At 34.2% G+C, this 15,220-nt stretch overlaps 10 protein-coding genes across 10 annotated transcripts in view; 4 read left to right on the forward strand and 6 right to left on the reverse strand.

Moving 5' to 3' along the window:
• Positions 1 to 18: 18 nt before the first annotated feature.
• C9374_008920 (uncharacterized protein) lies at positions 19 to 1,764 on the reverse strand (the record flags this gene model as incomplete). Its single annotated transcript, XM_044699050.1, has 1 exon — positions 19 to 1,764. One exon carries the CDS (start codon positions 1,762 to 1,764, stop codon positions 19 to 21), a length of 1,746 nt encoding a protein of 581 aa, XP_044545097.1.
• A 681-nt stretch (positions 1,765 to 2,445) lies between these two features.
• Positions 2,446 to 4,665, reverse strand: C9374_008921 (uncharacterized protein; the record flags this gene model as incomplete). The annotated part of the gene is made up of 3 exons (XM_044699051.1): positions 2,446 to 2,807; positions 2,852 to 3,783; positions 3,938 to 4,665. The coding sequence occupies 3 exons, from the start codon at positions 4,663 to 4,665 to the stop codon at positions 2,446 to 2,448; spliced, it is 2,022 nt and encodes a 673-aa protein (XP_044545098.1).
• Positions 4,666 to 4,761: 96 nt separating this feature from the next.
• On the forward strand, positions 4,762 to 6,608 carry C9374_008922 (uncharacterized protein; the record flags this gene model as incomplete). Its single annotated transcript, XM_044699052.1, has 2 exons — positions 4,762 to 6,297; positions 6,366 to 6,608. 2 exons carry the CDS (start codon positions 4,762 to 4,764, stop codon positions 6,606 to 6,608), a joined length of 1,779 nt encoding a protein of 592 aa, XP_044545099.1.
• A 2-nt stretch (positions 6,609 to 6,610) lies between these two features.
• On the reverse strand, positions 6,611 to 8,017 carry C9374_008923 (uncharacterized protein; the record flags this gene model as incomplete). Its single annotated transcript, XM_044699053.1, has 1 exon — positions 6,611 to 8,017. One exon carries the CDS (start codon positions 8,015 to 8,017, stop codon positions 6,611 to 6,613), a length of 1,407 nt encoding a protein of 468 aa, XP_044545100.1.
• A 294-nt stretch (positions 8,018 to 8,311) lies between these two features.
• C9374_008924 (uncharacterized protein) lies at positions 8,312 to 10,943 on the forward strand (the record flags this gene model as incomplete). Its single annotated transcript, XM_044699054.1, has 2 exons — positions 8,312 to 10,271; positions 10,420 to 10,943. 2 exons carry the CDS (start codon positions 8,312 to 8,314, stop codon positions 10,941 to 10,943), a joined length of 2,484 nt encoding a protein of 827 aa, XP_044545101.1.
• A 23-nt stretch (positions 10,944 to 10,966) lies between these two features.
• C9374_008925 (uncharacterized protein) lies at positions 10,967 to 11,404 on the forward strand (the record flags this gene model as incomplete). The annotated part of the gene is made up of 1 exon (XM_044699055.1): positions 10,967 to 11,404. The coding sequence occupies one exon, from the start codon at positions 10,967 to 10,969 to the stop codon at positions 11,402 to 11,404; it is 438 nt and encodes a 145-aa protein (XP_044545102.1).
• A 154-nt stretch (positions 11,405 to 11,558) lies between these two features.
• C9374_008926 (uncharacterized protein) lies at positions 11,559 to 12,729 on the reverse strand (the record flags this gene model as incomplete). The annotated part of the gene is made up of 3 exons (XM_044699056.1): positions 11,559 to 11,721; positions 11,853 to 12,097; positions 12,211 to 12,729. The coding sequence occupies 3 exons, from the start codon at positions 12,727 to 12,729 to the stop codon at positions 11,559 to 11,561; spliced, it is 927 nt and encodes a 308-aa protein (XP_044545103.1).
• A 174-nt stretch (positions 12,730 to 12,903) lies between these two features.
• Positions 12,904 to 14,091, forward strand: C9374_008927 (uncharacterized protein; the record flags this gene model as incomplete). The annotated part of the gene is made up of 1 exon (XM_044699057.1): positions 12,904 to 14,091. One exon carries the CDS (start codon positions 12,904 to 12,906, stop codon positions 14,089 to 14,091), a length of 1,188 nt encoding a protein of 395 aa, XP_044545104.1.
• A 170-nt stretch (positions 14,092 to 14,261) lies between these two features.
• On the reverse strand, positions 14,262 to 14,723 carry C9374_008928 (uncharacterized protein; the record flags this gene model as incomplete). The annotated part of the gene is made up of 1 exon (XM_044699058.1): positions 14,262 to 14,723. The coding sequence occupies one exon, from the start codon at positions 14,721 to 14,723 to the stop codon at positions 14,262 to 14,264; it is 462 nt and encodes a 153-aa protein (XP_044545105.1).
• A 32-nt stretch (positions 14,724 to 14,755) lies between these two features.
• Positions 14,756 to 15,220, reverse strand: part of C9374_008929 (uncharacterized protein) — a gene marked incomplete at both ends in the record, with an annotated part of 1,105 nt that continues 640 nt past the window's right edge. Inside the window, one exon of the mRNA XM_044699059.1 lies at positions 14,756 to 15,078. Within this exon, the coding sequence (XP_044545106.1) occupies positions 14,756 to 15,078 (323 nt within the window). The remainder of the gene's footprint in view (positions 15,079 to 15,220) is intronic.

A 15,220-nucleotide genomic window follows, 5' to 3' on the forward strand; every position in this document is an offset into this window, starting at 1 on the left:
GGATTGTTCACACACACTTTACAAAAGTCCTTTGAAAATATCATTAGCACCATCGTCAGAAGGCAAGCTAAACATCATGTTTGGATCCACTGAATATAATTTAGTGACCACATGATTAATCATTTGTCTCTTCTTTTGTTCATCAGAAGCACTCTGAATATAATCAAAAACACTTGCAGTAACTTGTTTGAAATCTTCAAAGTTAGAAATCTTAATCTTTTGAGAAGGAGGTGGAGAGTCTACAGTGATAGCATTAATTGTAGCCTCTTCTTCTTCTTCCTTCTTTCTCTTTTGAGCAGGTTTCTTATTCTTGGATGGTTTTCTTGCCAAAACCTTAAATGGAGCTGATTCCATAATGAGAATTGGATTGTCCAAATCACTTTCAATAAAATAAGAGACTCGAAATGCAAATTTACAGTTACCATGATGGTAGCTACAATCTGTAAATTTGATTTTCATACTTGTCATACTATTATCTGAATTGGATCGTGATACGTTGGATTCAATCACTCCTCCCAATATAGGTTTACCATTCTTTAACACTTCAGTCTTATTATCTGGATGAATGATTTGAATACGACAAAATAATTGTAAATCATCAGATGCCTCACCATTGAACACGGTATTCAACTCCTTAATCTCATGTCTCATTTCATACTTGATCGAACTATACAATTCAGAATCAACAGTAGAGTCCAATCGAGGTCCAGAATCTCTGGTTTCTAAATAAATGTTCACTTGCGTTGAATCGAGAGCAAGTTGAGGATGGATATAGACTGTACTCCAATGACGAGATTCTTGTGAGTGTTCTTCTAAAATCTCTTCAAGATCATGATTCACTGCAGATGTGGTTGCAGAATGATCATTCTTCAATGATGATGCACCACCAATAGTAGTACTGCTGCTACTAGTAGTAGTAGTAGTTGTATTGGTAGCAGTCGTATTCGCAGTTGTATTCGCCATTGTGGTATTGTTGCTGACCAATGCATCAGAAGAAGCTTTGCTTCTCTTTTCAATAGTAGTCGTTTGATCATTCTTCTTATTGCTTTCCATGATGGATTGTGAACTCACCGAGCTCTGAGGAACCTTTTGAGAAGTAGCAGCAGCAGCACTCTTCATCATCAAGGATGATGTTAATTGTTGAGCGAGTGCAACACTATTCAACAAGGCTTGCTGTTGTTGTTGTTGTTGCTGTAATAATACAGCAGCAGCAGCAGTAGGATCCAAGAGTGAAAGATTTGAAGGTGTGGTCGTTGGAGATGATTGACTCATCAAGGCAGCCACTCGTTGTTGTTGTTGTCCCAATTGATACAATCGATAGAGGTAGGGATCAACCATCGCACCACTTGTTGAAAGAGGATGGAAAGGAGACAATACTTGTTGTTGATGAGACAATTCATCCAATAAGAGTTGAGTGGTGGAGAGACTGCTGAGAGGAGTGGAAGGCTGCTGCTCGACACGCGCCGATTGAGTCGTTGTGGACTGTGATGGTGATGATGGCTGATGATGAGCAGCAAAAAGAGAATGAAACAAATGATTAGCAGCATTGGTTGTACTCGTCGTTGATGAGGAAGAGGATGGCAACATGGTACTCGAGTGCTGGTGCACATTCGCATCAGCACTACTTTCATGAAGTAATACGGAAGATTGATGTTCAGCGTTGAGAATATTCAAGAGTTCAGGATATGAAATTGGAGCATTATTGGAGGATGATGAGGATATTGTGTTATTAGTATTATTGGTGGAGGAACTGGTTGGTTTCATTTTGGATTATTCAATGATGATGATCAAGTCAATCAGTGTTTGGTAAGGTGGTATTTTGTACCGAATATTGGTGAAGGAATTGGGGAGTTAACTGAAAAGACAAATAACAAGGAAAGGAGGAAACAACAACAACAGATGCTTGGGCGTGTTCGTTGCGTTGTTTACAGCAGCTGCTCTTTGTTTTTGCGTTAAAAATGGTTGGTGCACACAAACGGAGTCAAAATTTTCAAACGGCTTGCTATTGGTCCGTGAAACTCACACAGAATATAGTGGCTTATGAGATTTTGGAAGGCTAATACGTAATCGGAGAGGTTGAGAGAGAGAAAATGGGAGGAAAAGAGAAAGAGAGAATTGTTGTTGTTGGTTGTGAGTATAGTTGGGTTTGGATTGCTATGAAATCTCGAGAGAAAGGTTTCAAAGCAAATTGTTTTTCAAATCAATTCGTGAAATATCGACTCTATTTAAAGATGATGAAAAAAGTTGAAGTTATTTTTGGATTTTGAATCTTCATGAACCAGCTGCCGCCAAAATTCATGTTGATTGGAACATGTGATTTACAACAATTTATTAAATCAATCCATGTTTGACCGATTGGAATTCAAATGTTTACAATAACAATAACAATGAATTGAATTCATCATGATGTACAGTTTGTACAATTGGTCAACAATAGTTCGAAAATTACACTCCTCGAACACCAAAAGAATCAATGAGGAAGGATCGACTTGAGGTCGGAGAGAAGGGCGAATAAATGACATGAATTTGTCTCGAATAATCGTTCACACTTTCATATTTGGGTTCTTGTGTTTCGTAATCTCTCAGATACACAATAGAAGTATCATTACCTTTGATTTTCTTTTCTCTTCTCAATCTTGAATGAGATGCAATAACAACATCCTTTCTATTCAACTTGGTAAGAAATAATCGAATGTCAATAAGAGAAGACCAATGTAATCCGAGTGTGGGTTTGACTTTCTCACTTGGTGTGAGTTTAAAATAGGATCGAACACTTGAAATATCACCAACTTCTTGGAGTGGCAGCACTATATAGTGTTGTCCACTTGTTCAAAATCATCACAGAATGCACCAGTTGTTGTATTTTTGGAATATATATAAGATTCTAAGGCTTCTTCACAATTCAATGTATCATTTCGATGACTTTGATGATACTTTCTCACCAATTCATTATTCATTTCATCTTCAAATATTGCTGATACTTGATTAAGAATTAAAAAGATTACCTTATATTTGGTAGCAAGATATTTCATGTGTTGAATTTGAAATTGTAAAATTTCTGATCGATCCATTGCTAATGTTCTACTCGCATGTGAATCTCTAAATAACATTCCAATAGAATCTAATATTACAAGTCTAATATTTCTCTTTTCAATAACATTTTCGAGAGGTGACATGCTACTCATTGTAGATGGTTTGAGTAAATCATTGAATTCATTCGTATTGGAAATGTTACGTTGAATAAAATTATTAAGGAAATCATCTTCAGAAATGTCATTTTGCTCATTCGATTCTTCAGACGAGTCCATACTAGATCTAGTAGGATGAGTATTGAGAGTATGATAGTATTCATTTAATTGTCTGGTTTTAGCTTGAATCATTTCATTCAATCGATCCATAGGATAACTCTCAGAATGTAAATACAATACTCGAGAATTTAAACCTCCAAATTTACGATTCAATATACATTGTAAACTTAAATGAAGAGCTAGTTGTGTTTTACCACTTCCAGCAACTCCACTCAATTCAATTATGAATCCACCACTCGTTTGTTTGATTGGAATACCATAGATACCATCTCTCTTAGAAATAGATGTTTCAAATAATTCATCAAGTATTGGATCACCTAATGAGAGAAATTCATTATTGAAAGGTAAATGATTGATAGTAGAATTAGTGGTTGATACATGATGATTTGTGTTATTGGTTGATACATGATGATTCTTAAGAGTACTACTGATAGTCAGGGTGGTTGAGCCTCGATTCTCATCAGTATTAAGAGTACTAGTAGTTGTCAGGGTGGTAGTGGTAGAGCATTTACACCAACAGCATTTACACCAAGAGCATTTTCACCAAGAGCATTTTCACCAGCATTATCACCAACAACAGCACCACTACTGGTATTGGTTATAGTGAACAACAACAACAACAACTGGACATGACTGTTTCAGATAATTTCATAATATCTGTCAGTCTCATTGGTGCTCTCAACAATACTTGTTGTGTAATGTCATGACAAATCACATCCACATGATTCATTCTATATCCTCTATGAAGTACTTTAAATGTACTTAAATGTGCAAGTATTTCTCTTTTGAAATTATCCCTTTCCGATAAATATCGTGTAAGAAAGGTAAATAAAAATAATATTTTCATCGATCGGAATACATTTGATAATTGTGATTTAGTAGGAAATGGAAAGTCATAGGTTTCATCATTTTCTATTAATTGAAGAGGTGATGGAGGATAATCATTACTATATAAAACATCTAAAATATTTTCAATAGACTTGTTGTGAATATCGGAGGAGAAACCATCTTGATATTCGTACAAGGATGAAACTGTGGTGGTGGTATCATTTCTTTCGGGAGAGGAAGGATGATGTATCGGAGATGATCTTTCATTGTGATATTGTTGCTGTTCTGTTGTGGATTCAATCACTGAGTTACTATGATCACCCTCATCATGATGATCTTGTAATAATTCTTGATATAATTCATCATCAATGATGAGATCCGTGTCATGATCCTCCACATTACTACTATTGTGTTCTTCTTGCTTGTTAATTGCTTCTGTTATTATTGGGTTTGATGGTACAGTGTTGGTTGGAGATTCTGGCACCTCATCCATATCTTGCCAAGAAGGTTCAGAAGGGACTTGAGACATTTTTTTTTTAATTTGAAGGACAACCAATTCCAATGAACGTTGGAACCAAGTACTTTCCCGCCAAAGTACAACGTTTTTAACTGTTGGCTTTAAAAAATGTTCTCTTTCAAACCAACTTCAGCTTCTTCAGGTCATCAACAACAGCCTCATACACTACAACAAGATTTATTGTTCGGAACTGGCAGTCAAAATAATGCGGTAGTTGGTCCGACAATGAATCATAATTCCATGATGATGGTGCCTTCCAAGGAACCGACACGAGAGCCACAACGAAATCACTTTCCATCATCATCCTCAGCACAACATTCCGATTATTTGAACATGTTTCAAGACGATGAAGAAGAATTATTATTTGATTCAACAACAGCGAATTTCAATAGTGCTCAATCATCCTTCATTTCCAATTTGCAATCATCATCCTCTCAACAAGGCTTGTTTGGTAAACAAGTTGGCAATCACTCTTCATCATTTACAAAAAACTCTTCTTTACTCAATACTTCCAACAGATTGTCATTCTCTAACAATATTCCATCAAAATCTCCTTCTTTGAACCCATCTTTGAACCCATCTCTGAATCAATCCTTTTCAAATCAATTCAAACAAGTACCAACGACACTCTTTGCTTCTTCCAAAGAACAATTACCTCAATGTATTGATTATGTCAATAACAAGTTAAATAATACAATGGCATTATTACCATTAATGTCCTATTATAGTGATTTAAACGCGATAGGAAACTTTAAATTAGATTTCAATAATCCTGATAATGATATTTTTGTTACCAATGTCATTTATTATCTTTTAAAAGAAAGAGAAGAAGAGGCTATCACTAAAGTGACTCTACAAGATAAGATTCGAAGATTGCAATGTGATCAAAATGCCATTTCTTTAAATAATAACAAATTAGAACAAAAAGCAAGTGAATCTCAAAAACTCTATGTCATGGAACAACAAAAGTATTTGAATTTACAAAAAGAAACAAGATTGAAATTGAAAAAGTTAGAATCAGCCAAGACAGTCTTGGAGACTCAAAACAAAAACATTCAACAAAAATGTGATCAATATGAACATAATTTGATTAAAATGGAAAAAGAAATGGATAAATTGAAACAACAAATGACACACAAATTGAACATGTTGTTAAATGCAGGAAATCAATCCAATAAGGTTGATGTTCTCAATCAATCTACTCATCCAGCAATTTCATCTTGTGCTCTACCCAATCGATCCTTTAGCACTAGTAGTAGTATGTGGAAACATGGATTGGAGAGAAATGAAGATATTCTCTATCAGAATGTTGTTGAAGCATTTAAAGATGAAAAACAAGAAATTTTAACTGAGAATCAACAATTGAAACGATCACTTCGACAATTGAATACTGAATTGAATCATTTGAGACAACGATATTCTATGATGTATCCTCCTCATCAGAATCACGATACCATAAGAGATGGACAATTTGAATTACCTTATCATTTGGCACAAGAAGAAATTGAAACAGCCATTCGAGAAAAGATTCAAGATTTGAATCGTATTTTAGAACGAGCCACAAGCCTCATGTCTGAAAGTCATCATGGTCATCATCAACACATTGAAATGGAACAAGACGTTGTAGATTTGAATGACAACAAGGTAGCAATGAAATCTTCTCTTGAAACTCTTAAACGGAATTTGAAACCATACAAACAACAATGATCAAGGATCATGAGTCGTCGGTTATTCTGATGGATCAACAACTACTCTCACGACCCTCATCAATGACAGCAGCAGCAACAGCAGCAGATTCAGACACTAAACATTTCCATAGTGAAGTGGCATTGCACAGCAGCAGCAGTGGTGGTATCACGAGTCCCAATTTGGAACTTTTAGAGGCACACGAATTACTGCCTTTGAACAGTGGTGAAGATGACGATTCGACCATGTCAACCTTTCAAGTGTATTAACTTTATTTTTTACTCACAATCCCTTCATATTGATTATCATAATAGTATATTTCAGGAGGTTGATGCTCAGGTACAGGGCTCGATACCTTAATTTTGATTCCCTTAAATAGATAAAATAAAAATCCAATAATTGAAATGACCACAAAGGTAAAGTATTTTCTCTTGTTGGGTGCCATATCATGTTTCAAAACAAGTGAAGATGACTCTGATGATGTAGCCTTATGAATGAATCGATTGGGTGAGGAAGCAATTTGAAATGCCATACTAGGTGAAGAGGAGGAGGAGGAGGAAAAAGGAATCGAGTCGTTCCTTTCATCAAGCGTCGTCGTGCTTACATCCAATTTCTGAAAATGTATATTATATTCGATCATTGTGTAATCTTCTTGAATTTGATTCATCCATCTCTGAATATTAGGATATCGATTAAAAATACTTGTAATGAGCATGGCACCTTGTAATTGAGAATTTTGAGAATGATTTTCAACATTCATATAAATTGCTGGATAATATAATGAACTCAAATATCCAAATGCAATCGCGTCCAAAGTAGAGGGTGAATCTCCATAAAAGAATCGATTGGTACTTCCTAATAACACACTCAAGGAATCCAAACATTCCAAAAACAATTTAATACTTGCATTCTGTTCCATGGATACTTTGGAAAGTAAATATTTTGATAAGAATGATTCTTGTTCTTCATCAATTTTTTTCAAATTTGTTAAACTTTTCAATAATTGACAATGACGTGATCTTTCTGACCACATATATGCCCATCTCACTACTCTACTCATACTATTAAAATATAAATCTTTTGTAAAAGTTTGATAAATATCGTCTCTAAACCAATAGGAATATAAATAAAAGGGTAAACATTTTTCATGAACAATATGACTATAGGCTTCAATTTCAGTTTGAATTTGTTGGAGAGTCGTTGTAGCATGTTCATTTAGAGTTAAATTTGAATCTAAATTCTCTCCTTTACTTTTCAGGTAATTTAGAATTTCTTTCATTCCATAAATCACAACATGATGTTCATGATAGTCATGTACGAGAATTGGAAAATGAATATCATTGGATGAGGTATGATTCGAATAGAGGGATGAGAGAATATGAGAAGGATGACTTGTCTTGACTTGAAATTTAATATTTGAAAATACGAGATAGGAGTAAATAATATTGGAATAAATATCAATGTTCAAAGGATGAAGAATTGAATGTTGATGATGATGATTCATGTTTTCTTGTTGCAACATGAAATGGGATTGTTTGATGACAATGGAAGGATCATACGAAACATAGAGAGTAATGGAATTGGAAGTGGTGCAAGCCGTTTCGGAAGGAGGGAGGGTTGCTGTTGTGGTGGTTCCACTGGAGTGGTGCAGATCTGAGGAGGATTGATGATAGAACATTTTTTTACGAGAGCAGAAAGCAGCAACAAATTGATTGCTTCAACTGCATGTTGTAAGAACTATATGTTAAAATTATCTGTACTATTAATTAAATGTCTGCCCGTCTAGCTCAGTCGGTAGAGCGCAAGACTCTTAATCTTGTGGTCGTGGGTTCGAGCCCCACGGTGGGCGATCACAATTTTTTATTTGGGAAAGACTAAAAGGGTGTTGTTTGGCAATAGGCTCTCTGAAAGCAAAGAGAAGCCCAACCATGCAAATTTTATTTTGAATCACAAAAAATTTTTATAAAAAAAAATGTCATCACAGCAAACAAATTGCACTCCCATCCATGACACTTCAATTCTTGGTAAACGAAAAACCATCTCGGATAGCCCCAATCTTACCGAAGAAGAGTCATCAACCACTCATTCCACTTCCTTCGATTCATCACAAAAGAAAGTAAAATCTTCATCATCACGTACTCCAAATTACGATGAAATTATTCCAGAAAATGAAATGTTCTACAAATACTATTTCGAAATTCAACAAATTGTCAAAACCAAAGAAGAAATGGATCAAATGATTCGTTCCTTTCAACAACCTCTACCTCTTACTTTCCGAATTAACAAATCACTTCCTATCGAGTTAATTCAAAAAATTCAATCTCAATTATTGGAATTTAAAAATCAATTAAATAATTACAAATATGATGAAGAGACTGAGAAAGTGAGACCCATGACTGATACTGAATCTAAAGGAGTTCAAATAGATATCATTCATTTGAATCATATTAATGATTTATTTTATCAATTATGTCCTAATATTTCAAAGAGAAAATTGAGAAGACAAAATACTGTGGTGAGTGGTAGTTCTCATACAAGTGTGAATATTGAAAGTGGTGTGAATATTGAAAGTGAAAGTAGTGTGAATACTCTCAATGAAAGTGTAGCGAGTGGTAGTTCTCATATGAATACTCTCATGAGTGCCGAGAATATCATCCATGGAAATGACAACAACAACACTCAAGTCGACGAAACCTTGGAAGATATCATGATGGAGGATGACATGATCGATAGTAGTAATAGTAGCACACCACTTGAAGAAAGTGAAGGATCTACGTTATTATCTAAATTTAGAAATTATCTCGTTCAATTAACCAATATTGGATATCTCAGTCGACAAGAATTGGTGAGCATGATTCCTCCATTATGTTTCACTCCTCCTGAATTCAATGCAACACCATGTGGTGTTGTGGATGGCTACATGGATATGTGTTCAGCACCTGGCAGTAAATCTGCTCAAATGGTCGAATATTACTTGAATGGAAAGGACAAGTTCCTAATTTGTAATGATATTGACCGTAAAAGGCTAACCACATTGTATTCCAATTTGAATCGAGAACCTCAACAATTACTTTCGAATGTGGTTGTGACTCATCACAATGCAGTGACTCTTCATCAAGTATTGGCAAGTTCTACCACTCAGGGAAATGTACTCTCTCATGTTCATCATGTCTTGTGTGATGCTGTATGTTCAGGAGATGGAACTTTACGAAAATCACGTGATTTATGGGAGAGATGGAATTATGAACATGGACATGTGAATCACATGACTCAAGTCTCTATTCTTGTGAGTGCCATGAATATTATTCAAACAAGTTTTAATCAACAACAACAACAAGAAGAACAAGGTAATTCTAATAGCACTACTACTATTAGTACTACTACTAGTCATAGCACCACTAGTAATAATAGTACTGGTACTACTACTACTACTCGTAATAATAATAGCACCACCACTACTACTACTAGTAATGGTAATAACACTTCCTACTATCATGGAGAATATGAAATTGTCTATTCCACATGTTCTCTCAATCCCATTGAAGATGAAGCTGTGGTTGCAGAGGCTATTCGAAGAACTAATTATAGATTTGAATTAGTGAATCTTGAAGAAACATTGAATCAACAATCAAATTCAATTTCCCATCTCAAAGGAGTGAATGATTGGAAAGTAGTCGATCGCAATGGTGAAATTGTTCATTCATTTGAAGAATGTGAATTAGATTCAAAAGATTTCATTCCTCGTTCTGGATCTAAATCTGAAAATAGACCTAAAAAAGAATCATGTTCTAGAATTACAGCTAGCATGTTCCCTAAAGAAGATGTCCAATCGATGAATTTACATTATACCATGAGATTTCTACCTCATTTGAATAATAGTGGTGGTTTCTTTGTTGCTAAATTAAGATTGAAAAAAGAACATCTCCTTCAAGGTATGTTTCATGTGTGCGTGTGTGTGTGTGAAAATGTATACGTGTGTGTGAAAAATACATGTTTCATGTGTGTGTGTCAATTGTATTTGAAAATTATATACATGTTTCATTCATGTGTGTTTCATGTGTCAACATCTCCATTCGCAAGATGAAGAAATGAAAACACGAAGACAACGAAAATTAGAAAAAAAATTAGAAAAAAAGAAACATTCACAGAAAAAACAAACTCCAAATAAGAAGAATGTGATTTATGCAAAGGCATTAGAGGAACATGTTCAACCATTATTAGATTTTTATCAAATCGATTTAAAGAAATTGTACAAGCAAGAAGAAGTTGAGCCATTCGTGTCGTCATCTTTAGCCAATCATTTTCTCGTTCAAACCACTTCTGAAAGTAAATATGCTCAAGCCATATTGAAACTTGCCAAAACTGGTACAACCAATGTTGTTGTTACTAGTGGTAGTGGTGGTAATTCTAGTAGTAGTGGTAATTCTAGTAGTGGTAATTCTAGTAGTAATAATAGTGGTAGTGGTGATTCTAGTAGTAGTGGTAGTGGTAATTCTAGTAGTAATAATAGTGGTAGTGGTGATGGTAATTCTAGTAGTAATAATTGTAATAGCAATAATAGTACACTGACCAATTGCATCTACCAAAGAAATTTACATTCATGAGTAATTCCTATCTCAGTGAATATATGAGAAATAACTTCTCTCCTGAAGAAGCATTGACTATGAAAATATTCCATAGTGGAATTGTTGCATTTGAAGATTCAAAAGATTCCAAGGTATTTCAAATTACTTTGGGTGGAGCATTATCCTTCATTGATTGTATGGATCCAAATTCAACACAATTAATGGAAATTACTAAAATGCAAATGAAACATTTCTTGACAGATGGAAAGTTACCACTTGGTGATTCACAATTCATTCAAAATCAAGAACTTGAAAAGAAACAATTAGAAAAATTGAAGGAAATGAAAATGGGTGGATGTGTATTGAAATGCGTTTTGGAATCACAGAATTATGTACTTGCAGTTGGATTGAAATACAATGCCAATACCATTTTCAATCGAGTTGGAAAGGAAGATTCAGCAAGTTTACTCATCAAATTGGAACATGATTTTTATTATTAATCGTTGTGAGACGTTGTTTGTGAAAAGAAGAATGATTACTGTGCCATGCTCTCACTGTTGAAGCCAATCCAATTCACCTTTCCTTTTTAAAAAATATTAAACAATGATTATTGTTGCTTCTGATTGATACTAGTTGGTATGAAAATGAAATTTATTATTCAAAAGTAAAGAGAAGAATTTCTCTCACATTACTGACACCATCTCGAATGTCTTTGAGAGTCTCAATTTGGACATGAGGATCTTTCTGTTTCACAAAATTGATGAATTGTTGAGTACTACCTCCACAACCAAAATAATAAGATTTGGCTCCAACAAGTCTTTGGATCATTCACAGTAAGTTATGAATTGAACCCATTGAATCCATACATGAATTGAATCCATACATGAATTAACATGGCAACAACACACACATGTAAATATTGACCATATAGATTCATATGATACTTACAATTTTCCACCTGGTCTTATTGCTGATCGAATGACTCGATATAACTTGTCATACGAATCAACAGAATATATGGTATCACTCATCATGATCAAATCATAATCTTTTTGGATGATGGAATGTTCACTCATTTTACTCCAATCACCTGAAAAGAATTGACACTTGTCCAATGTGGTTGAAATGATTTCATGTTGTGAAATGTTTAAGAGTAAGTTGGGAATAGTCAATAATTGAATCACTTCCTTATTCTACACACATGTGTGTGCAATGAATATTCAAGATTAGATATTTAATACATCCCAATCACAACCATACATTTCAACAAAAAAATTCACACACTCAAAATCACACACACACTTACATAATCTTGAAATGCACACTTCTTTGCACCTCCCTGTAATAAACAATAAATAGAAGGTAATGCATGACCACATCCCAATTCTAATACATTTCTATTCTTTACATTGTCATTGACAAATTTTGAATCATTCATTAAAAATTCAACTAAATCTTCTGAACATTCCCATAATTTAAATCCACCTTCATATTTGTTTTTTACAATATCTGAATTTGTAGTTTGAGAAATATGTTGTTCATGTTGTAATTTGGTGGTAATGTTTATATATTTCATGAGACCTCTCCATTCAATTGAAAATTGTTTTAAATAATTAATATCTTCTAATTTTGGAATGTTCACAATTTCAAAGGGAAGAGTATCTTCGGATGAAAGAGAAGAATTATTCATCGAAGAATGAAACGTAGTGGTGATGATCGATGGATGAAATGAAACATTTGTGGATTCGGTATGATCAGCATCATCACTCATCTCATCATCATCATCAACAGAAAAGTTGAATCGGAAAATGGCTGAATCTGACATTTTTTTTTTTTATTTATTTTATTGAAATTGATTTTCGTTAACAAATCTGCAGCAACCTCCCGCCTTTTCAATCTCTAAAAAAAACTGTAGACTTTTTCCAACTGCTATCAACTATACTTCTTCAAACACTGATTTTAAATTATCTATCTGTAGGGATCATCATTGTAAATCATCATGTGGGAAGTCATTCGTAACAAGTATGAGGGATACGGAGATGGAAGAATAGAGAATGCCGAGAGAAACTTTCATGCTAATAGCAAACATATTGCCAAATTCAGTTGTAAACCAAATCCGAAAGAACAAGATCCCAATAGTTGTACACCAGCCATTGGATCGTTACTATATACCAAGTTATGCCAGTTGACCACTTCGGATAATGAAATTCTTGTCACGAAGAGTATGAAATCACTCCAAGAGTTGTACAAGGCTTCCTCAAAGAATATTGCTGCTAGTATTCTCTACACGGACAATCAAATCATTCCAAATTTAGTAGATTTAACCAAGAAGGATTACTCGAAAGAAGAAGCGTTAAAAACTCTTTGTTGTGCTTTTAAATGCAAACATGGAAGAGATTCCATGTTACCTCATGTACAGTCCGTTCTGAATGATATTTTGAGAAATTTTGAAATTGAAAAACCAGAACATGTGTATCTGACTCTGAAATGGCTCAAAGGATTAGCTTTGGAAAAGGAAGCATGTCATCAAATGACTGATAGTGAGGATCTTCCAGGACTTGTCATGCAATGTTTGGATTACTATCAAAGTAAGGACATGAATCCAAAAGTAATGAAGAATGGCCTCAAATTATTGAACCAGTTGCTTAAAGTTCCAAAAACTCATGTTCTTCTTGTGGCAGAAGATTGCATTTTCCTATTGATTGAAAAGATATTTGAACGGTATTTGAATGGTAATTACGATGAAAAGGTTTTGATTGCTCTCATGGAACACATTTCTCTATTGAGTTTCTATACCGATGGATTAACAAAATGTGTTCGATTTATCCAACAAATTATGACATTGATGGAAACTAGAAATTTGTCTCTCCTATTGCAATGTATTTGTGCCCTGTCTCATATTACGATCAGTGTTGAGGCTAAATATCAAATAATGGAAGAAGCAAGTTCAATCAAGAGTGAATTCATCAGAAAGATTACCCAAATATTTGATAATTATTTAGTCACCTATGACAATCATTACATTTTCATTAATACTTTGAAAGTCATTTGTAACATTGCAGAAAAGGATAGAAAAGCTTTGCGAGATCTGGTTTCCAAAATTGATTCTCGCTTACAACAATTAAACAATCCCACAGTGGTTGATGAGCTTGAACATACGCGAGAAGTACTTTCATGGTCACCATAAACGTTGCAAATTCAATGTACAATATAATCATGGTACAATGTGTATATCAATCATAGTTCATCAATGACTCTAGCATCGTGTAAATCATTTATAAGTCCATTGATCATATGATCATAGCTTGGTATCAATCCATTGAATCGCCGAGTCATGTCTAACAAAGAAATACTCAACTATTGGCTGAGTTCATTCATTTCCAAGATCTTCAATCGAAGCATGGTGGATAATGATCCAATTCGTGATCGATACAATTCAACCACATACGCTCCACACACTTCCAATAAATGACCAATTTCATACCCCAACACTCGAATGTATGTTCCAGTGCTACAAGTACATGAAAATGATAATTGACCCTTCTCTCGATCCATTCCAATACATTCCAATCGATCAATTCGAATACGTCTTTTAGGAATATCATCTTCTTCACTGTACATTCCTTTGTAGTAGTACAAGTCATGATCAAGGCTCATGGAAGAATCAAATACACGTGTATTCACACTACTACTAGTATTGGTGAAGGATTGCGGTATACTACTACTACTACTAGTAGTATTCGTACTGTGTGTATACACTTGTGGTTGCAAATCATGACCTTGTGGTTCTTGATTGGTGAGAATACTTGAACCATTCATGGAATCATCATTCATCATCCTCTTCATTCTTTCTAATGTTTGATGTCCATACGTTGCAATCTTTTCCCTCCCTTTTTTACAGCACTAAAAACAGGAGTGGTTTGAATTAAATGATTATTTCTCTCGTTCAAATACTTTTGAATCTTTTCATTCACTTGTTCAATACTTTGACAATTCTTATCAAAGAAATATTTATAATTTGAACAATGATTAGCAAATTGGATCGTATCAGAGTCATAGGATGGAGTACAAGAACCACATTGAATGACAAATTCATAATCCTTGCAATTAGAATCTGGAATATAATTTAATGCTTTTGTTCCTTGTCCATTCACTCCTAAAATTAATAATCCATCTTGAATTTAACAATAAAAAGAATTGAAATGAGTTCATTTTACAATGATTTTATATTGTGTGTGTGGGAAATGTTTGATATCATAAAAATTCAACCATATCAACGTGACAATAATAATAATGATAATAATAATATTAATAAT

Source organism: Naegleria lovaniensis, assembly GCF_003324165.1.
Source record: "Naegleria lovaniensis strain ATCC 30569 chromosome Unknown tig035, whole genome shotgun sequence".
NCBI lineage: Eukaryota > Heterolobosea > Eutetramitea > Acrasida > Naegleriidae > Naegleria > Naegleria lovaniensis.